At 37.4% G+C, this 18185-nt stretch overlaps 1 protein-coding gene across 2 annotated transcripts in view; it reads right to left on the bottom strand.

Annotated features, from left to right (window-relative positions):
* Window positions 1-6380: 6380 nt before the first annotated feature.
* The window catches only part of SLC15A2 (solute carrier family 15 member 2), a 31622-nt gene continuing 19817 nt past the window's right edge, over window positions 6381-18185 (bottom strand). For both annotated transcript variants that reach the window (XM_008708176.2, XM_008708177.2), the window contains 9 exons: window positions 17619-17700; window positions 16925-17059; window positions 15403-15567; window positions 15202-15248; window positions 13577-13687; window positions 13010-13106; window positions 8568-8714; window positions 7863-7967; window positions 6381-7515 (listed from right to left, as the gene is read on the bottom strand). In XM_008708176.2, the coding sequence (XP_008706398.1) occupies window positions 7339-7515; window positions 7863-7967; window positions 8568-8714; window positions 13010-13106; window positions 13577-13687; window positions 15202-15248; window positions 15403-15567; window positions 16925-17059; window positions 17619-17700 (1066 nt within the window). In that variant the 3' untranslated portion in view covers window positions 6381-7338. The remainder of the gene's footprint in view (window positions 7516-7862; window positions 7968-8567; window positions 8715-13009; window positions 13107-13576; window positions 13688-15201; window positions 15249-15402; window positions 15568-16924; window positions 17060-17618; window positions 17701-18185) is intronic.

The following is an 18185-nucleotide window of genomic DNA, read 5'->3' as shown; positions in this document are numbered from 1 at the left end:
GGGAACCTGACACAGAGCTCAATCCCACGACCCTGAGACCACAACCTGAGCTGAAACCAAGAGTCAGATGCCCAACTGACTAAGCCACTCAGGTGCCCCACTCTCTAAATCTTGTTATTCCTTCCTCTACAGTGGATTTCTGGCATCTCAACTCAGCATAAGCCAGAAATGAATTCAATTTTCAGCCTACCAAAAACAAAATGAGAAATAATTAGAACTCTGGATAGCACATTAAATCCAGAGTCTCTGGTAAGTGCACCTATATAATAATTTCAGCCTAACTGAAATTTATTTTCCTCCACCCCTGATGCAGTACCCTCATAATTCAGTTCCATGTATTTTCCGCCATATTTCCATGTATTTTGCTAATAAACATTAGTGCAATTTTGTAACTTTTTTTGCCATGCAGGACTCTTGCTTCTGATTTGACTTGGTAATTCCCCGGGTTTCTTTTTGTGTCTTACATATCTTGTAGGGGGTTGGAGAAGCCTATAGCTGAAACTACCAACAGGTGCAGCCAAAAATGTACTCCATAATGACTGCCTCCCTCACCAAAGAACTGGAAAAAGAGCAGTGTAGCAGTACATGAGACATTTTGACAATACCCACCCTACTCCAGCCGAGTGCCAATGGAAAAACTGTCTCCTCCACTACCTGTGGAACTGAGTGTCCATGGAACTGAGCAGGAAGTTGAACTTTTATTCCTCAGCCAATGACAACTTGAATAAAAAAAAGACAATTAGCAGATATCAGTGGGATGACTCAGATGTTGGAATTATCTGACAAGGACTGTAAAGAAGCAACCATAAAAATGTTTCAGCTAGCAATTATGCTCTTGAGACAAATAAAAAACTAGAAAGTCTTAGCAAAGAAATAAAGCTATGAAGAAAGAACCAAAAAGAAATTGTAAAACTGAAAACTATAATAAATGAAAGAAAACTGAATGGATGTGCTCAATAGTAGATTAGAGATGACAGAGGAAAGAAGATTAATAAAAGAACAGATTAATAGAAGCTATCCAATCTGAATAACAACAAATGAACAGAGCATCAGGGGCCTGTGGCATAATAACAAAATATCCAACATTCATGCCACCAGAGTCCCAAAACACAAGAGAAAGAGAATGAGACTGGAAAACTATTCAAAGAAATATTCAAAGGATGTAATATTTCCAAATTTGGTGAAAGAAATAAACCTACAGATTCAAGAAGGTTAGAAACCACAAAAAGAAGAAACCAAAGGAAAAAAATCCAAGACACAGCACATCAGAATCAAACATCAAAAAAAAAAAAAACCCAGAAATGAATAAAAATCTTAAAAGCAGTTACAGAGAAATTATGCACTGTCTATAATAGAAAAATGGTTCAAATGGCAGCAATTTTTTTGGACGTATTAAACAATTTATTGACTATACAAAGTGATTCTGCCCAGGACAATCCGCATGTCCTGGACAGCAAATATTTATCTGAAACTATGGAGGCCAAAAGGAACTGGCACAACCGTTTCCAAGTGCTGAAAGAGAAGAACTGTTAACCCTATTTCTATATGCAGGAAAAATATACTTCAGGAATAAAAGTAAAATAAAGACATTCTCAAAAGAAGAAAAACTAAGAATATTTGTCACCAGCAGACCTACCAGTAAGAATGGCTAAAGGGAGTTCTCTACACAGAAAAGAAATGATAACAGAATGAGGCTTGAGAATTCAGGAAAGAACAAACAATGGAATGGGCTTTCTGAAGCTCCCTATGGCTTTCTTGTTCCCCAGCTCTCCTTTTAAAATATTTCACTGGTCTCCTGCTGCCTCAACCTATAGTGTGGCCCTAGGCAGCTGCGATGCTGATCTTGACCATATTGCTGCTGGTTGATGTTCTTCTCAGCAACGCCAAGGCATAGAGCTTTTCTGAAGTGCTCCAAGTCAGGTCAGTTTCCTTCAGCAGCTGCTCTTACCACAGAAAAGAAAAAGAATGTCAAAAGCAGTATGCTACCTCCATACTGTTTTCAAGAGTGGCTGTACTAGCTTGCATTCTCATCACTATAAGAGGTTTCCCCTTTCTCTGCATCCTTGCCAACAAGTGTTGTTTCCTGTGTTGTTAATTTTAGCCATTCTGACTGGTGTGAGATGATAGCTCTCTCAAGTTTTGATTTGTATTTTTCTTTTTTTTTTTTTTTTAAGATTTTATTTATTTACTTGACAGAGAGAGAGACAGCCAGTGAGAGGGGGAACACAAGCAGGGGGAGTGGGAGAGGAAGAAGCAGGTTCTCAGCAGAGGAGCCTGATGTGGGGCTCGATCCCAGAACGCCGGGATCACTCCCTGAGCCAAAGGCAGACGCTCAACGACTGAGCCACCCAGGTGCCCCTGATTTGTATTTTTCTGATGGTGAGTGATGTTGAGTATCTTTTCATGTATCTGTTGGCCATTTGTATGTCTTCTTTGGAGAAATATCTGTTCATGTCTTCTGCCCATTTTTATTGGGATTATTTGTGGTTTTGGGGGGTGTTGAGTTTTATAAATTCTTTATATATTTTGGATACTAACCCTTTATCAGCTATGCCATTTGCAAATATCTTCTCCCATTCCATAGGTTACCGTTTAGTTTTGTTGACTGCTTCCTTTGCCATGCAGAAGCTTTTTATTTTGATGAAGTCCCTATAGTTTATTTTTGCTTTTGTTTCCCTTGCCTCAGGAGACCTATCTAGAAAAAATTGCTATGGCTGATGTCAGAGAAAATACTGCCTGTGCTCTTTTCTAGGGTTTTTATAGTTTTAGGTGCCACATTTAGGTCTTCAATTCATTTTGAACTTATTTTTGTGTATGGTGTGTATTTTGTGTGTTACTAAAGTCATCTAGTTTCATTCTTTTGCATGTTGCTGTCCAGTTTTCCCAACACCATTTGTTGAAAAGACTGTCTTTTTCCCATTGGATTTTCTTTCCTACTTTGTTGAAGATTCATTGACCATATAATTGTTATTTCTGGATTTTCTATTCTGTTCCATTGATCTACGTATCTATTTTTGTGTCAGTACCATACTGTTTTGATTACTACATCTTTGTAACATAATTTGAAGTCCAAACTCATACTCCTCTTGAACTCTAATATTGGAAAACCCCAGTACTAGTCCTTGAACCTCTCACTTCCTGGGATATCTCATCAAATCTCATGCCTTTAAATACCATTTATATACTGATGACTCTCAAGTTTAGATTTCTAGCTCCCGCTTCTTAACTAAGCTTCAGACCCATGAAACTGCCAGCTCAACATCTCCAATTGGACACCAAAGTAGCATCTGAAGTTCAACATACACAAAACAAAATTCTTAGTTACTTTACAGCCCACACTTACTCTTAACCCTAGTTTTCCTACTCCCCCTAAATTTCACCATCATTCATCCTCATTCCTCAAGACCCCAAAGCTAAGAGTCAACATTGATTTCTTTCTTTTAAACTGTATATACAAACCATACTCAAATCATGTCAGTCCTACCTAAAGTTAAATTCCACGTCAAACCATTTCTTCCTACTTCCACTCCTACTTACCTTGTCCAAGTAACAATTGCTTTTTGCCTGGACAATTACAAAAGTGTTCTAATTGGAATCCTTGCTTCCACTCCTTCCTACATACAGACAGCAGCCAGAGTTACCCTAAATATAGAATCAGATTATGTCATTCCCATGTTCTAAACCTCCAATGGTTTCACATCTCACTTAGAATAACATCAAAATGTCTTACCGTGGTTACAAAGCCCACATCATCTGGTCCCTAGCTTCTGCTAACTGCATCCTTTACCGCTTTACACCTTATTGCAGCCCTGTAATACTGTCCTTCTTGTTCTTCCTTAATATTACCCCACCTTCCTCAAGGCCTCTGTACTTTCTAGGATCTTGATATTCAGTGAAAATAAGTAAGGTAACCCACACAGGTATAGTAGATTATTCATTTTCATTTTTCCAATAACTAATTTGGTGAATGGTACTTGATGGAACTCAAAGATATATTTGGATAAGTAATAACTTTCTTAAAACCTGGAGATTTTAGCCAGCCTTCTGGTTGGGATCTAAGCCTATATTATGGTATAGTTGCCAAAACATCTAATGTTACCTAAGGCTGTATTTATAGAAGTATATTGTTTAGAGAAAGGCAGGTCTTAGTTCTTCTAGTCAGACTACTTCTGGAAGTGTATTTGGCTCTAGGTATCACATATTAAGAGGGATTCTGAGCCAGTTACATTTTTAAAATTTTTTATTTAAATTCAATTTAGTTAACGTGTATTGTATTATTAGTTTCAGGGGTAGAATTTGGTGATTCATCAGTTGCATATAACACCCAGTGCTCATTACATCAAGTGCCCTCCTTAATGCCCATCACCCAATTACCCCATCCCTCCCCCATCTCCCCTCCGGCAACCCTCAGTTTGTTTCCTAGAGTTAAAAGTCTTTTATGGTTTGCCTCCCTCTCTATTTTCATCTTATTTTATTTTTCCTTCCTTTCCCCTATGTTCATCTGTTTTGTTTCTTAAATTCCACATATGAGTGAAATCATATGGTATTTGTCTTTCTCTGACTGACTTATTTTGCTTAGCATGATACCCCCAGTTCCATCCATGTTGTTGCAAATGGCAAGATTTCATTCTTTTTGATGGCTGTGTAATATTCCATTGTATGTATATACCACATCTTCTTTATCCATTCATCTGTCAATGGACATCTGGGCTCTTTCCATAGTTTGGCTATTGTGGACATTGCTGCTATAAACATTGGGGTGCAGGTGCCCCTTCAAATCACTGTATCCTTTGGATAAATATCTAGTAGTACAATTGCTGGGTGGTAGGATATTTAACTTTTTGAGGAACCTCCATACCATTTTCCTGAGTGGCTAATATAGTTTTCAGAAGAGGTAAAACAGTGTTAAAAGGTGCTCTGTGAAGGCCCATTAAATGAACTGAGAATCTTAAACTTGTTTTATATCCACTTGATGACTGAGGAGACATAAAAGCTCTCCCCAAATAGCAAAAAGTTGGCCACATGAGAGGGGGTTATGCTTATTCTTGTTAGCTATGAAGGAGAGAACCAAGGGTAGGAGGTTTCAGAGAGGAAGATTTTAGTTCAGAATAGGAAAGAACTGCCTACCACAGTTTTTCCCAAACCGATGTTCTGCAGAATACTATGCCATTTTAGGCTAAACAAAGTGTCTTGTGTCTTTACTGCAGGATTTCTCAGAATCTTTACTATGGAAGAGGATATAATATGCCTCATTCCAAAAACTTATTTGTGCATAGAAACTTTTATTCACAGAGCACTATCAACTTCTCTGGAAACAATACCTCATAGAACAGATTGAGTTAAGGCTGCTCAAAAATAAATAGAATATCTTCTGAAGAAGTAGGGTCAGGTTCACAGCAAGATATCTGGAAAAAACTGAATGGTGTTGTTGTCACTTCAGTATTTCTAAAACCATGGTCACTAAAACTAAAGTATGTAACACTTGGGAAATTGGAGCAACTTATCTTATTTGTTACATTTAGTATGTGAGAGTCAAAACAGTTCTAGATGAAATAATAGAGCAAAACCAATGGAAATGAGGCTCTTGGGATAGTGGCTCTGAATTTTTTCCCCTAGAAATACACAGTAGTATAATGATATCCCCATGTCTGTCCACTGGCTCATTCACTGCATGCAAGGTAATGTTTTTCACCTTTTTCATTACCACAGAAACAAAAAAACCCTCATGTACCACTCTTGTCCTCCCCTACAGATTTTGGTGGGATATTTACATGGGACCAAGCCCCTCCACCGAGCATCATTATTTTGTAAGTTTAAACCTAGAATGTGATCATAACTTTTTTTAGTAAACAGGGAATTCCCAGGCCTAAGTGAATATTCCATTATATATATATATATAATATTCCATTATATATATAAAATAATATTCAGCCACAAAAAAGAACAAAAACTTGCCATTTGCAACAGCATGCATGGAGCTAGAGTGTATTATGCTAAGTGAAATAAGTCAGTCAGAGAAAGACAAGATATAAGATTTGACTCATATGTGGAACTTGAGAAACAAAACAAATGAACATGGTGGGGGGGGGGAAGAGAGGCAATCCATGAATCATACTCTTAACTACAGAGAACAAACGGATGGTTACCAGAGGGGAGGTAGGCAGGAGGATAGGTTAAATAGGTGATAGGGTGTAGGAGTGCACTTGTTGTGATGAGCCTGGGTGTTGTATGTAAGTGATGAATCACTAAATTCTACATCTGAAACTAATATTACACTGTATATTAATTAACTGGAAGTAAAATAAGAACTTGGAAAAAGAAATTAAAGTTATGGTAAAAGTAAAATAGGAAAAACTTATCAAAACAGACCCACTGCTTTGAGGCTGAAGAGTATAATAATAAAAAAAGGAAGTTGGATTCATAAAAATACTGTTGTTATTAAATATCTGTTACAATAAGCAAGAAATGATGTAATAATAAGAAAAAGCTAGCCCAACAACACTGAAAATGCATGGTTGGAAAATTATAATTAGTATCCATACAACTGTCCACAGGAAGGCATAATTCAGCTGAAACATTGTAGTCCCTAAGAAGAATGTGCATTAAAGAAGACTCAACAGAATTTCTACAATTTATACCTGTTCTTGTTTTCCAGAATCATGCTTACCATATTTAATTTGATTTCCAAAGATCTATCGGTTTGACAAAAGGGGTGTTTGGGTTAGTAGATAAAATACTGTAATTATCAGAAAGATATATTTCTTCTGTATGTTAATAAAATGTCATTTGTTTCCTACAACCTGTACTGAAAAATTTACTAGACAGGCCAGGCCCTGAACCAGATCGCACCATAAATACCAATTCTTGAGGTCCTAGTGAATAGTACAATTATGTTGCTTATGAAGAAACTTGAAATACCATTTCTGTTATTCTGCAATTTTGCCCCCGAATCAACCCCTCAAAAAATGGAGTCATCAGTTCTAAATGGCAAGTAAAGGGATTCCCACATAACTTTGCATAACCCCAGAGACTAATTTCAATTATACACTTGTGTTTTTAATGGCCATTTAGAAATGCTAGGCCTGCTTCAGAAATACTACACAATGTTTACAGAGTTTAGTAATTGGTGGGAAGATATAGAGTCTCCGGGGACTTTAATGTACTGGAATATCCAGTCCTAGAACTGCCTCTATCATGAGAGAAGAGTGGAGCAGATCAGCTCAGATACGATGCTACTTCTCTTCCCTAGCCAAGTAGGAGAAAAAAAAAATGCCTTAGAATGGGTGATGACCAAGACCAAAGCCAGGATTTTGGGTCTGGGAAGAATCCGGGGAGCCATTAGAGCTTTGTCTTCTTGGTCTCCAGGTTGATCACGTTCCCTTGGGTATGGGGAATCTTCTTATCTGCTGGCTCCTGTAAATCCTCTGGCCTTATAGGAAAATAGTAATAGCCCATGATGGAGAAAATCAGGCAGACCACCAGCAGGAGACAGGAAAACAAAATGAATTCAGCCCACTGCAGGAAGAAATAAATATAAGAGAAGAAGATGGAAAAACTTGAAAACTAAATGGATCTTTATAGGATGAGGACCAGGGAGCAGACTGACTCAGGGTCCCCAATGTAGGCAGAGGTTTGTTAAAAGAAGAGTGGCTTCACTGGCCTCTCCTCATATGGGCCTATGGTGGTCATTATTGCCACTCATATATCTATTTTCCTGGCAATGTCTGTTTATATCTAACCCATCTTACACAGAGCACTGAGTGGGGAATGTGGGAGGCAAAGGGTTGGGGGAAGAGGGAGGAAAGGAACTTGGAGGGGAAATCTTGGGTAGACACAAACTCTTGCCTCTATCAGATCCATACCTGCACCAGGCCACTGAACTGTGCCACAACAAGCACGATGATATTCCCAACTGCGACGGTCAACAACCAGGCTGCCTGGAGTACAGATTTCATGCTAGAGGGAGCCTAAAGAGGACACAGGTTTGTGAGTAAACAAACTCCCTAACACCACCCTATGACCCAAGCATCTATCCAGAAAACTTCTCCTACAAAAGTTTCCAAATTTGAACTCCTCCCCCTCAACTTCAGTTATCATGTTGATTCAGGGGGTGATAACAATGTTAACAGTAATAATAAGATGGACCTCTTAATTGAATATTTTAATTCATGATATCATATAATCTTCTTTATACCCTAGGAGATAAATTCTATCAGTATTCTTACTATACACATAAAGAAAAAAAGCATTAGAGAGATAATTAACTTGCTCAAGTTTACACGATAAGTTGTACAATCAAAATTTGAACATGGGCAATTTGACTCTACAGTCCTTATTCTTAAAGTACCCTTTCCTAGACCCCAAACAGCATCAGTTACTATGCTGCACTGCCATTATCCTGGGAGTCAAGATGACTCTCTGTTCAGGGTCATATATAAGAAATTTAAGGGCAGAAAGTATAGAGGTCTTGGCCAGGATCACATACCTATTTAATGCAGTGCTAGAATTAAAACTCGTCCTTCTCGAAGCAATATATCCACCTCCACTTTTCACTTGCAAAAACCTACCTGAGAATAAGAAAACTCAAGTCCTGTGACAGAGAACATGACCTCCCCAGCTGTAACCAGGGCATATTGTGGTAGCTGCCATGCAATGGATAGTTTGTTGGCGGGAATGTCTTCCATCTTCCAGGCCTGAGGATTCTGATTGGTGCTCTTAGTGAGGAAAAGAAGAGATGGGCTTATCAGCAGTCTCAAGTAAATATTTCTGACCTACAGCATTCTATGATCTTACACCCATTCCCTCTTTGTATTTTCATCCTTCAAGAGATTGAGCAAATTCTATACAATTTCAGTTTTTGAAATTCCTTTTGGTAACACTGCACTCATTTGCCTGGCTTCAGTCTATCAGATACCATTATTGACAGAGTCTTTAAATGGCAGAATATTTTGATATTGTAGTTTGGATTTCCACAATTTGATCTATAGGTATTTTGATCCTGGCCAACATTTTAAATATAAAATGGCAGCTGAATTATACAAACACAATGAATTTTCAGAAAGCATATTCTTGAGAAAAGTTTAATTCCTTGTCCAGTTTTCTATGTAAGTACAATTAAACTGTTTTTAACATTTTCCATTAAAATTTTTATTTTACTAAAATTACTTTTATCAAAATGAATTATTTTCTTGGTAAACCTTACATTAAAGATTTTGTTAATCAATTTTGAAAAATCTATATCAAATACCACCTGCTATTTTAAATTCTACGTATTGACCATTATTTTTGAGCTAAAATCTTACACATCTGAGTTATGTCAAAAAGGCAACTTTTCTGTAGCATTTTAGTCAAAAAGAACTTTTTCAGGGTCAATTTTTTTTGTTACTAATCTTATCAAATATACACGATTCTCTAATCTTTATTTCTTTGTCTAGAAGTACTTTTACTATGCAGGTTTTAAACTATGGTTGGTTTTATTTTACATATGCTTTGTCTACTAATACTTGTTATAAATAGGGTATAAATTCTAAAATTATATGTATTTCTTGGAGTGAAGCCATACCACAGTAGTGGGTATAATAACTAAAATATAATGTGACTAAAGTGGTAGTTAAAACATCAAGATCAAAAGTCCCTGAAATCAAAAGGTTCTGGTATTCAAATGTCTTTGATTCTCTGAGTCAAAGGGCCATTAGGTTCAAAATAAGCAGGTAAATTTTGTTTCAGTTGGTATTGTGAACGACATGGGCCTATGTTTGAGTTTTCTTAGGCTAAGGGAAGACCATGACCTGAGCTTCTTAATCAAGGTCTCATACTCAAATACCCATGGGCAGATAATTAAGTAAACGAGGCAGCTGAATGGGAATGGTGGAGGCTGTGGTAAAGTGGATAGCACAGGCCCCATCTGTAGTGTAGAGCCACTAGAGCACCAGCCAACTGACATGGTAATGTCTGTTATTAAATCTTCTGATTTTGTTTTTAAGAAATGTTAAGAATCCACCTTCTTAGGTGAAGTCTCCTGAATTTTAAGTATGGTCAATTACTAATGATTATTATTACTTTTCTCAGTAGTATGCAGGCCAAACAAAACAGGATTATGGAAAAAACTGGGCCCTTGGGCTCTAATTTATGATCTCTTCTCTAAACGCTTATTAGATTCTGGCATTCAGAAACAATATATAGGACTTCTGAGTAGCATATAAAAGACAGAACAAATGAAAAATGGAATAACACCAGGAATACAAGTGTTATGGGTTGAATTGTTTCCCCTTAAAACTTGTATGTTGAAGTCCTAACCCTACCTGAGTCCTAACTGAGAATGCAAACTTATTTGGATATAGAGTTGTTGTTGCAGATATAAGTTGTGTTAAAATGGGGGCATTAGGGTGGGCTCTAATCCCATATAACTTGTATCTTGGTAAAAAAAGAAGAAAATTGGACACAGACAAGCATACAAGAAGAATTCCATATGAAGATGAAGGCAGAGAATGTGTTGATTCTTCTACACATCAAGGAATACCAAATGTTGCCAGAAAACCACTAGAAGCTAAGGGCAAAGCATGGAAAATATTCTTCATAGCCCTTGGAAGGACCAACACCTTGATCTTGGACTCCTTGCTTTCGTGACTGTAAAACAATAAACTTCTGTTTTTAAGCCACTCCACTTGTGGTACCTTGTTACAGCAGCTCTGGAAAACTACCGCTAGGTTGTTTTATCATCTGAACATTAATTAAAGTAATATACCATATCAATAGAATAAAGGACAAAAACCACATAAGTATCCAATAGACATAGAAAAAGCATTTAACAAAATTCAATCCCCCTTCATGGTAAAAAACAAACAAACAAAAAACTCAACAAACTAGGAATAGAAGGGAACTTAACCTACTAAATGATGTCTGTGGGCATTAAGGAGGGAATGTGATGTAATGAGCAGTGGGTATCATATGCAATTGATGAATAATTGAACTCTACATTTGAAACTAATGATGCACTATACGTTAATTAATTGAATTTAAATAAAATAAGAAAAAATAAATGACATCTATGAAAAACCCACAGCTAACATATTTAATGATAAAAGACTGAATGAATGCTCCCACCCCCCCCCCCAGAAAAATGTGTGCTCTCACTACTTCTATTCAACATTGTATTGGAGGTTCAAGTCTCGGCAATTAGTCAAGAAAAAGAGATAAAAGGCATCTATATTGAAAAGGAAGAAGTAAAGCTATCTCTATATAGATGGCATGGTCTTGTATGTAGAGAGTCCTAAGGGATCTGCTAAAAAATCTATTAGAAGTAATAAGTGAATTCAGTAAGGTTACACGATATAAGATCAACATACAAAATCAATTGGTTTTTCTACACACTTGCAATGAACGATCTGAAATTGAAATTAGAAATTAGATTAGAAATTAGAAAAATGATTCCATTCCTGGGTGGCTCAGTTGGTTAAGGGTCCAACGTCCAGATTTCGGCTCAGGTCATGATCTCAGACTTGTGAGATCCAGCCCAAAGTCCAGCTCCGCACTGGGCTGGGCGTGGAGCCTGTTTAAGATTCTTTCTCTCTCTCTTTCTCCCCCTGCCCCTCCCCACCAATCTTGAAAATGAAGACTAAAGTTGATTTCGAAATTTTCTACAAAGTAACAACAATCAAGACGGTGTGGTATTGGCAGAAGAACAGACATATAGATCAATGAAATAGAATTGAGAATCTAGAAATAAACCCTCACGTTTATGGTCGACTGATTTTTGACAAGAGTACCAGGGCCATTTAATGGGAGAAGAACAGTCTTTTCAACAAATTGTGCTGGGACAACTGAATATTCACATATAAAAGAATAAAGTTAACCCTCTAATTCACACCATATGCAAAAATTAACTCAAAATGCATTAAAGACCTAAATATAAGAGCTAAAACTATAAAGCTCTTAGAAGAAAACATAGGCATAAATCCTCATGACTTTGGATTAGGAATTAGATATGACCTCAAAAGCACAAGCAACCAAAGAAAAATAGATAAACTGAACATCATAAAAATTAAAAACATTTGTGCTTCAGTGGACAACATCAAGAAAGCTAAAAAAAATAACCTATTGAATGGGGAAATAGTTTTAAATCATATATTTGATAACAGACATATATAAAATATGAAAAGAATGCTTACAACTCAATGATAAAGAACCCAATTAAAAATTTGGCAAAGTATCTGAATAGACATTTCTCCAAAGCAGGTATGCAAATGGCCAATAAGCACATGAAAAGATGCTCAACATCAGTAGCCATTACAAAAATACATATCAAAACTACAATGAGCTACCATTTCACACCTACAAAGATGGTTATAAAACAAAACAAAACAAAACAGAAAAACAAGTATTGGTGAAGATGTGGAAAAATTGCAACCCTCGTACACTATTGGTGAGAATGTAAAAATGGAATTCATTTTGGAAAAGTTCCTAGTGGTTCCTCAAATGTTTAAACATAGTACTACCATGTGACCCGGCAATTCCATTCCTAGATATATACCCAAGAGAGGTGAAAATATATGGCCACACAAAAAGTTGTACATGATGTTATAACAACATTATTTATAACAGTGAAAAGTTAGAAACAACCCAAATGTCCATTAACTGATGAATCGACAAATAAAATGTATTACATCTATACAATGGAATATTATTTGGTAGTAAAAAGAAATGAAGCACTGATACCTGCCTCAACATGAATGAACCTTGAAAAATATGCCAGATGAAAGAATCCAGACACAAAGGGCCACATTAGATCATTCTATATTTCTATTATATGCCTGCTGTTGATGTTATCTCTTTTAACATCCCTTCTAGAGACCTTAGTAGGCTTTCTAAAGTCATGATAGAACCTATCACTTTACACTAGAAATAAGTATGTGATTGCAAGATAAATTCAGATTCAGACATAGATATATAGATATAAATATAGATACAGTTCTATGGAAGGAGAGAGTAGGGGTGGCCATGAGCTACTTACATTAATAATAACAAACAGATAAACTGTACCAGGGTCTAGTAGACCCATATTCAGTGAAAAGTCCTTATCTTCTGTCCTACAATGTACCACAGGGTATCTGGAACAGGACAATTTTAGTTAGAATAAACATCACAGCCTAAAAAGCACTCCCACCTCCAGGGGAAAGACTGATCTCATCTCTCTACTCAGGGGGAGTCAAGCAGCAAAGGCACGATTTCTCTTTGAAGAGGAGTCTCTAGGAGTGAACTATTTTTATGCCGGGTTTTTCTGCCACTGATCTGAGCTCTTCATTGCCTATCAGGTAGTTTTTTAAACCTTACACCTAAATAAAGAAGGCACAAATCATCTTCTTTTGTGGATTTCAGGCCCTAAGTCTTCTCATTTAATTCTTATGAATTTTTCTCCTCCAAGTCTTATGAATTAGTGGAACAGTGTAGAACAGTGAACCTGAGTATACTCAAAATTAGCTGAGATATACCTAATCTCCCCACCTATACGCAAAGAAAACATTAAAAAAAACCCCAGTTGTTGATAAAAGTAAAATGTCCACAAGGGTAATGCTCTTACTCTCCACTTTGTACAGTTGTATAAGCAGACACACCATAGTCTTCACCAACAATGAGGAAGGTATCTTTACCCAGGGAGATGTTGACCTCTTTATGTAAAGTATTAACAAACCTAAGGGTAGAGACATTGTTACACATCAGACAAACCTTACACCTGCTTACCACTATATCCCCAGTGCCTAGAACAGTTTTTGGCACACAAGAGTTCCATGTTATACATTGTTAAGTGGATGAATAAATGAACTCACATGTAAGAAATAATCACTAGTCTTAGTCATCCTTAACTTTATCTTTCCTGAGGTATTAGTTTTCCATCTGCCACACCCTCACATCATCTCTAGCTGGGATGGACACTATCATGATCACCCATAGCGTTCTGATTTTCCTCACTAATCCAGCTTAGATGCCTCCAATTTCTTTCCCTTTTACAGCAGTGGGATTCATCAGTCAAGACTCCACTAAGAAAAATAATTATGTATATATATAAATATATATACTAGTATTTACATAAAACTGATACTGTGTCCTCTTATAAATGAAGTCTGATTTGACTTCTACAAAACTCAGACTCCCAGCCCTTAGTAGGTTGACTTATCATTTTGGAATCTGCAGATAATCCTGGACCCTTCCAGAATGATCGTTTTAGTCTCTGAACCTGGGTTCCTAAACTGTTTCCTCAGTATGGGTTTTGATAGCTTTTGTACTAATCTCTGGCCCAAAAGAGAAGAAGGGCAGTTTCCTCTAGAACACCTATGTTGATTCCTGCACTCTAGATAACGCTGCACTGATCTAGAAATTTCCTTTTACCCCTTCTGGAGGTTCTTATGGTTCCTATGGCTCTCTCAACCAAGAAAGTCCTAGCCTCACTGTTGTCTTACTTATTTTGAGCTGTTTACTTTTTCTAAAACATATTCAAAAGCAAATTATTTTGACTGTTCCACCCTTCAGCAAAGTTCAGACATTTCATTAGAAGTTCTCCTCTAAAGTGCAGTCTCAACAGCAACTACCTAATCTTGATGACCATAGGCATGTGCCTCTACCTCATGCCTGATCTCCTGCTACAGAGAGCAGGTGACCTCTTGGGTGCTCCATCTCTGTCACTTTCTTTGGCCGTCTAACATGACTTTCAGCCTTATCTGGATTCAAAACCAAGTCTTTTGACTCCAAAGGTGTTACCTTTACTACACCATGGTGCCTCTCCAGGTTTATAATAGAACTATACTTTAAAAATACAGTAACAATAAGAGATATTCAACTACCAACCATGAAGGGAGGATTATTTGCTCCCTTCTAAGTTTTTCGCTGATGATCACAGAGAGGAAAGTACTCAATTATTTTCCTGAGAGCAAAATAAGTGGATAAAATTCAACAGGAAGGATGTATGCATCAGAGCACAGGGGGCATATACAGATACATGGTCATCTTTTAATACCACATGGGAAAGCAAGTCTATCTGCCTCTCATTGTTCTGGAAATTGCCTCTGACACCAATGCCCTTGATATTACAGGAGAGAGAATCCATGTAAAAGACGAATAGAACATGAGGCTGTTTTATCTGAAGCCCCACAGATCAGAAGAGACCAAGATTCAAAACAGAGGGGCCTTGGGTCTCCTTGACAACCAGACCTTACAGCTGTCATCCCATTGGTTGTTTTGTTTTCTTCATCCTTCACCTATAATGAAGGAAAGTAAAAATCAGTTACTGCTGATGACAGGGAACTGATAATCAGAAAATCTGATCATCAGGCATATCTTTGGTAAGGTATTAATGACCTGGTCAAAATACACTCAGGTAACAATTTGGAACCAAGTTACTCCCCAACTTACCATCATGCTGGAAATGTTTTTTCCATCTTCTAGAATGATCAGACTGTACCAGTTCTTCTCCTCCATAGAATGCTTAGTGTAGACAGACAGATTGTGATATTTGAGGTAGAAGTGGAAATCCTGTCTTTTTGTCTTTAGATGGAGCTGGGCATAGTGTGGCATCTTCTGTGGAATGAAGAAACCGTCACACTCACCTTCTACCCTAACATAGACATCGCTGTCTCATACCATCCCATGGTGGGTGAGCTCATCAGATATTTTCAACTTTGCCTTTTACCCTAGTAATTCTATTTTTAGGATATGCCATAAGAGAGTAATTAGAGGTATGCATAAGGATTTATGAGTAAGGATGTTCTTTATAGGATTATGTATATTAATAATAAAAACTTGGGTGCCTGTGTGGCTCAGTTGGTTAAGCATCTACTTTCGGCTCAGGTCATGATCCCAGGGTCCTGGGGTTGAGTCCCGCATTGGGCTCCCTGCTCAGTGGGGAGTCTGCTTCTCCTTCTGCTCCTCCCCACTGCTCATGCATTCGCTCTCTCTCTCTCTCTCAAAAACAAATAAATAAAATTTTTAAAAAATAATAAAAACTTAAATACCTATAAGGAAATACTTCAATAAACTACGATATATCCATAAAATAGAATATCATGTGTCCATTAAAATCACATTCTCAAATTATCTAAGGACACAGAAGGATGCTTATGATGTGATTAATGTCAAGAAAAAACCAAAGTTCAATACAGCACATAGAGTTTGACTACTTTTTAGAAATTAGTTTATTCATGTATACAAACATGCTGATTGACCGTCTCTGGGTGACGGAATTATAGGTGGTTTTTATGTCTTTCTATATCTTCTCCAATTTTCAACAATATATGTATATTACTTTTATTATTAAAAAATAATATTTTAAAATAAATATTTCAGGGGCACCTGGGTGGCACAATCAGTTAAGCATTGACTCTTGGTTTCAGCTCAGGTTGTGATCTCAAGGTTGTGAGATCAAGCCCTGCATCAGGGTCTGCACTTGGCATGGAGTCTGCTTGAGATTCTCTCTCCCTCTCCCTCAGCCCCTCCCACTCGTGCTCTCTCTCTCCAAAATAAATAAATAAATCTTTTAAAAAAATACATATTTCAGAATATGTACACTAATAGTGGTGAAAATATGCAAGCCAAATCCTTCCAGAGGATGTGATATTAGGAGGCAGTTTGAAATAACAATGCAAATTACAACCTACTGAGACCTTACAATGTCCCTAACACTATGCTAAGTGCTTTACATCTAATACTTATTCTTACAACAGCTCATGGCATAAAAATTATTGCCATTTTACAGATGCTGAAACTGAGGTTTAGTGATAAAATAACTTGTTTAGGGTCTTAGGGCTAGGGAATGGCAGAACCAGAAACTGACTGGGGACAGTTTGACTCTACAAGCACATGCTTCTAGCCACGGTATCATGCTGTCACCTTGTTGTGTACCGAATGTGTTTCTAATTTATTCAAGTCCATATCTCACCTGAAAGGATCTGATGGACTCTTCCAACAGAGTGTTGTTTTCATCTCCCAGTACTGTCACCTTCACGTCATCATCTGCCAGATTCAAGGTTTGCAGGAAAATTTCTTGGGGACCAGGCTGTGGTGGGATCATTCTCTTAGGACAGAGAACACAAGTCAGAATTACCAACAACCCTTCTGATACAGTGAGAACACATATCTCAGTCCTACCTCTGACATCCTAGTCCATCTAATCAAGAGGATACAGTTTTCTCCCTCTGAAAGGCATTTGGCTTAGAAAACTCTGATGGCGGTTTGGAGGAGGAAACACCAGCTCAGTACAGCAAGCACGGATGCTACATGACAAACTCCATGCTTTTTGACTCAGCAGTGACTTCATAAATCATTCCCTAATAATGGCTATTCGATCTGCCAAATATTCAAAACCTGTCTTCCCAGAGAGATGATGAGATAGCTTGGATATTAGTGTTTGAGAATTCCTTGACAATATACTCTGAATCACCCTGGTGGGAGGTGGGCCTCATTTTGTATTGCTCTGCTACCCCTGTGTCCACTCATTTACCACAGATAGCTATGATGCATCTTCTTTAAAATGGGTTCTGGGCTAAGTCCCAGGCAATCAGGATTGAACAAGTCAGAAGAGTGAACAAAGATATGGTCTTGCCCTCATGGAGCTTAAGATTTATTGAACTCACATTAATTTTTATCTCTACAGCTGCTGCGACTGCAAATGCCAGGCTTGCTAGGATCATACCAACAGCCATTTTCCTAAGCGATCTGCAGAGGAAAGGGAGAGACAATTACATGGAAACTTTAGACTGTAAAGGCTAAAATCGAAACCTTCTAAGTCTACCATTAAAGAACTTTCCCGATTTGGTCCCAGCTACTTTTCCCCTTCACACAGCTTTCTTCCTCTACTCTTCACACTGAACAGTTCTCTGTTAATTCGTCACATTTTCCCACCTCAACTTTTTCTATCCATTATGTCATCATACCAAAAAATAATAGTAATACAGCCAGATTTATTGGACATTTACCATATGCCAAGCACTATATGTTATTATCCCATTTTCTTTTCCTTCATAAGTCTTTCTTGACTCTGGCAGCAGGAAGGACTTTCTTCTTTCTCTATAATTCCCTGGCACTTTGCTTCCCTTCTTACAGCACTTAATGTATTTCACGTTGGGTAATAATTATTCTTGCATGTGTTCTGCCTCCCTTACTAAACAGTGAACTCTTTCGGGCAAGATTTGTGCTGTTAT

Source organism: Ursus maritimus, unplaced genomic scaffold, assembly GCF_017311325.1.
Source record: "Ursus maritimus isolate PB19 unplaced genomic scaffold, ASM1731132v1 scaffold_4, whole genome shotgun sequence".
NCBI classification, from domain to species: Eukaryota; Metazoa; Chordata; class Mammalia; order Carnivora; family Ursidae; genus Ursus; species Ursus maritimus.
Note: the sequence above shows the minus strand (reverse complement) of the source record. Positions and strands in the feature narration are given on the sequence as shown.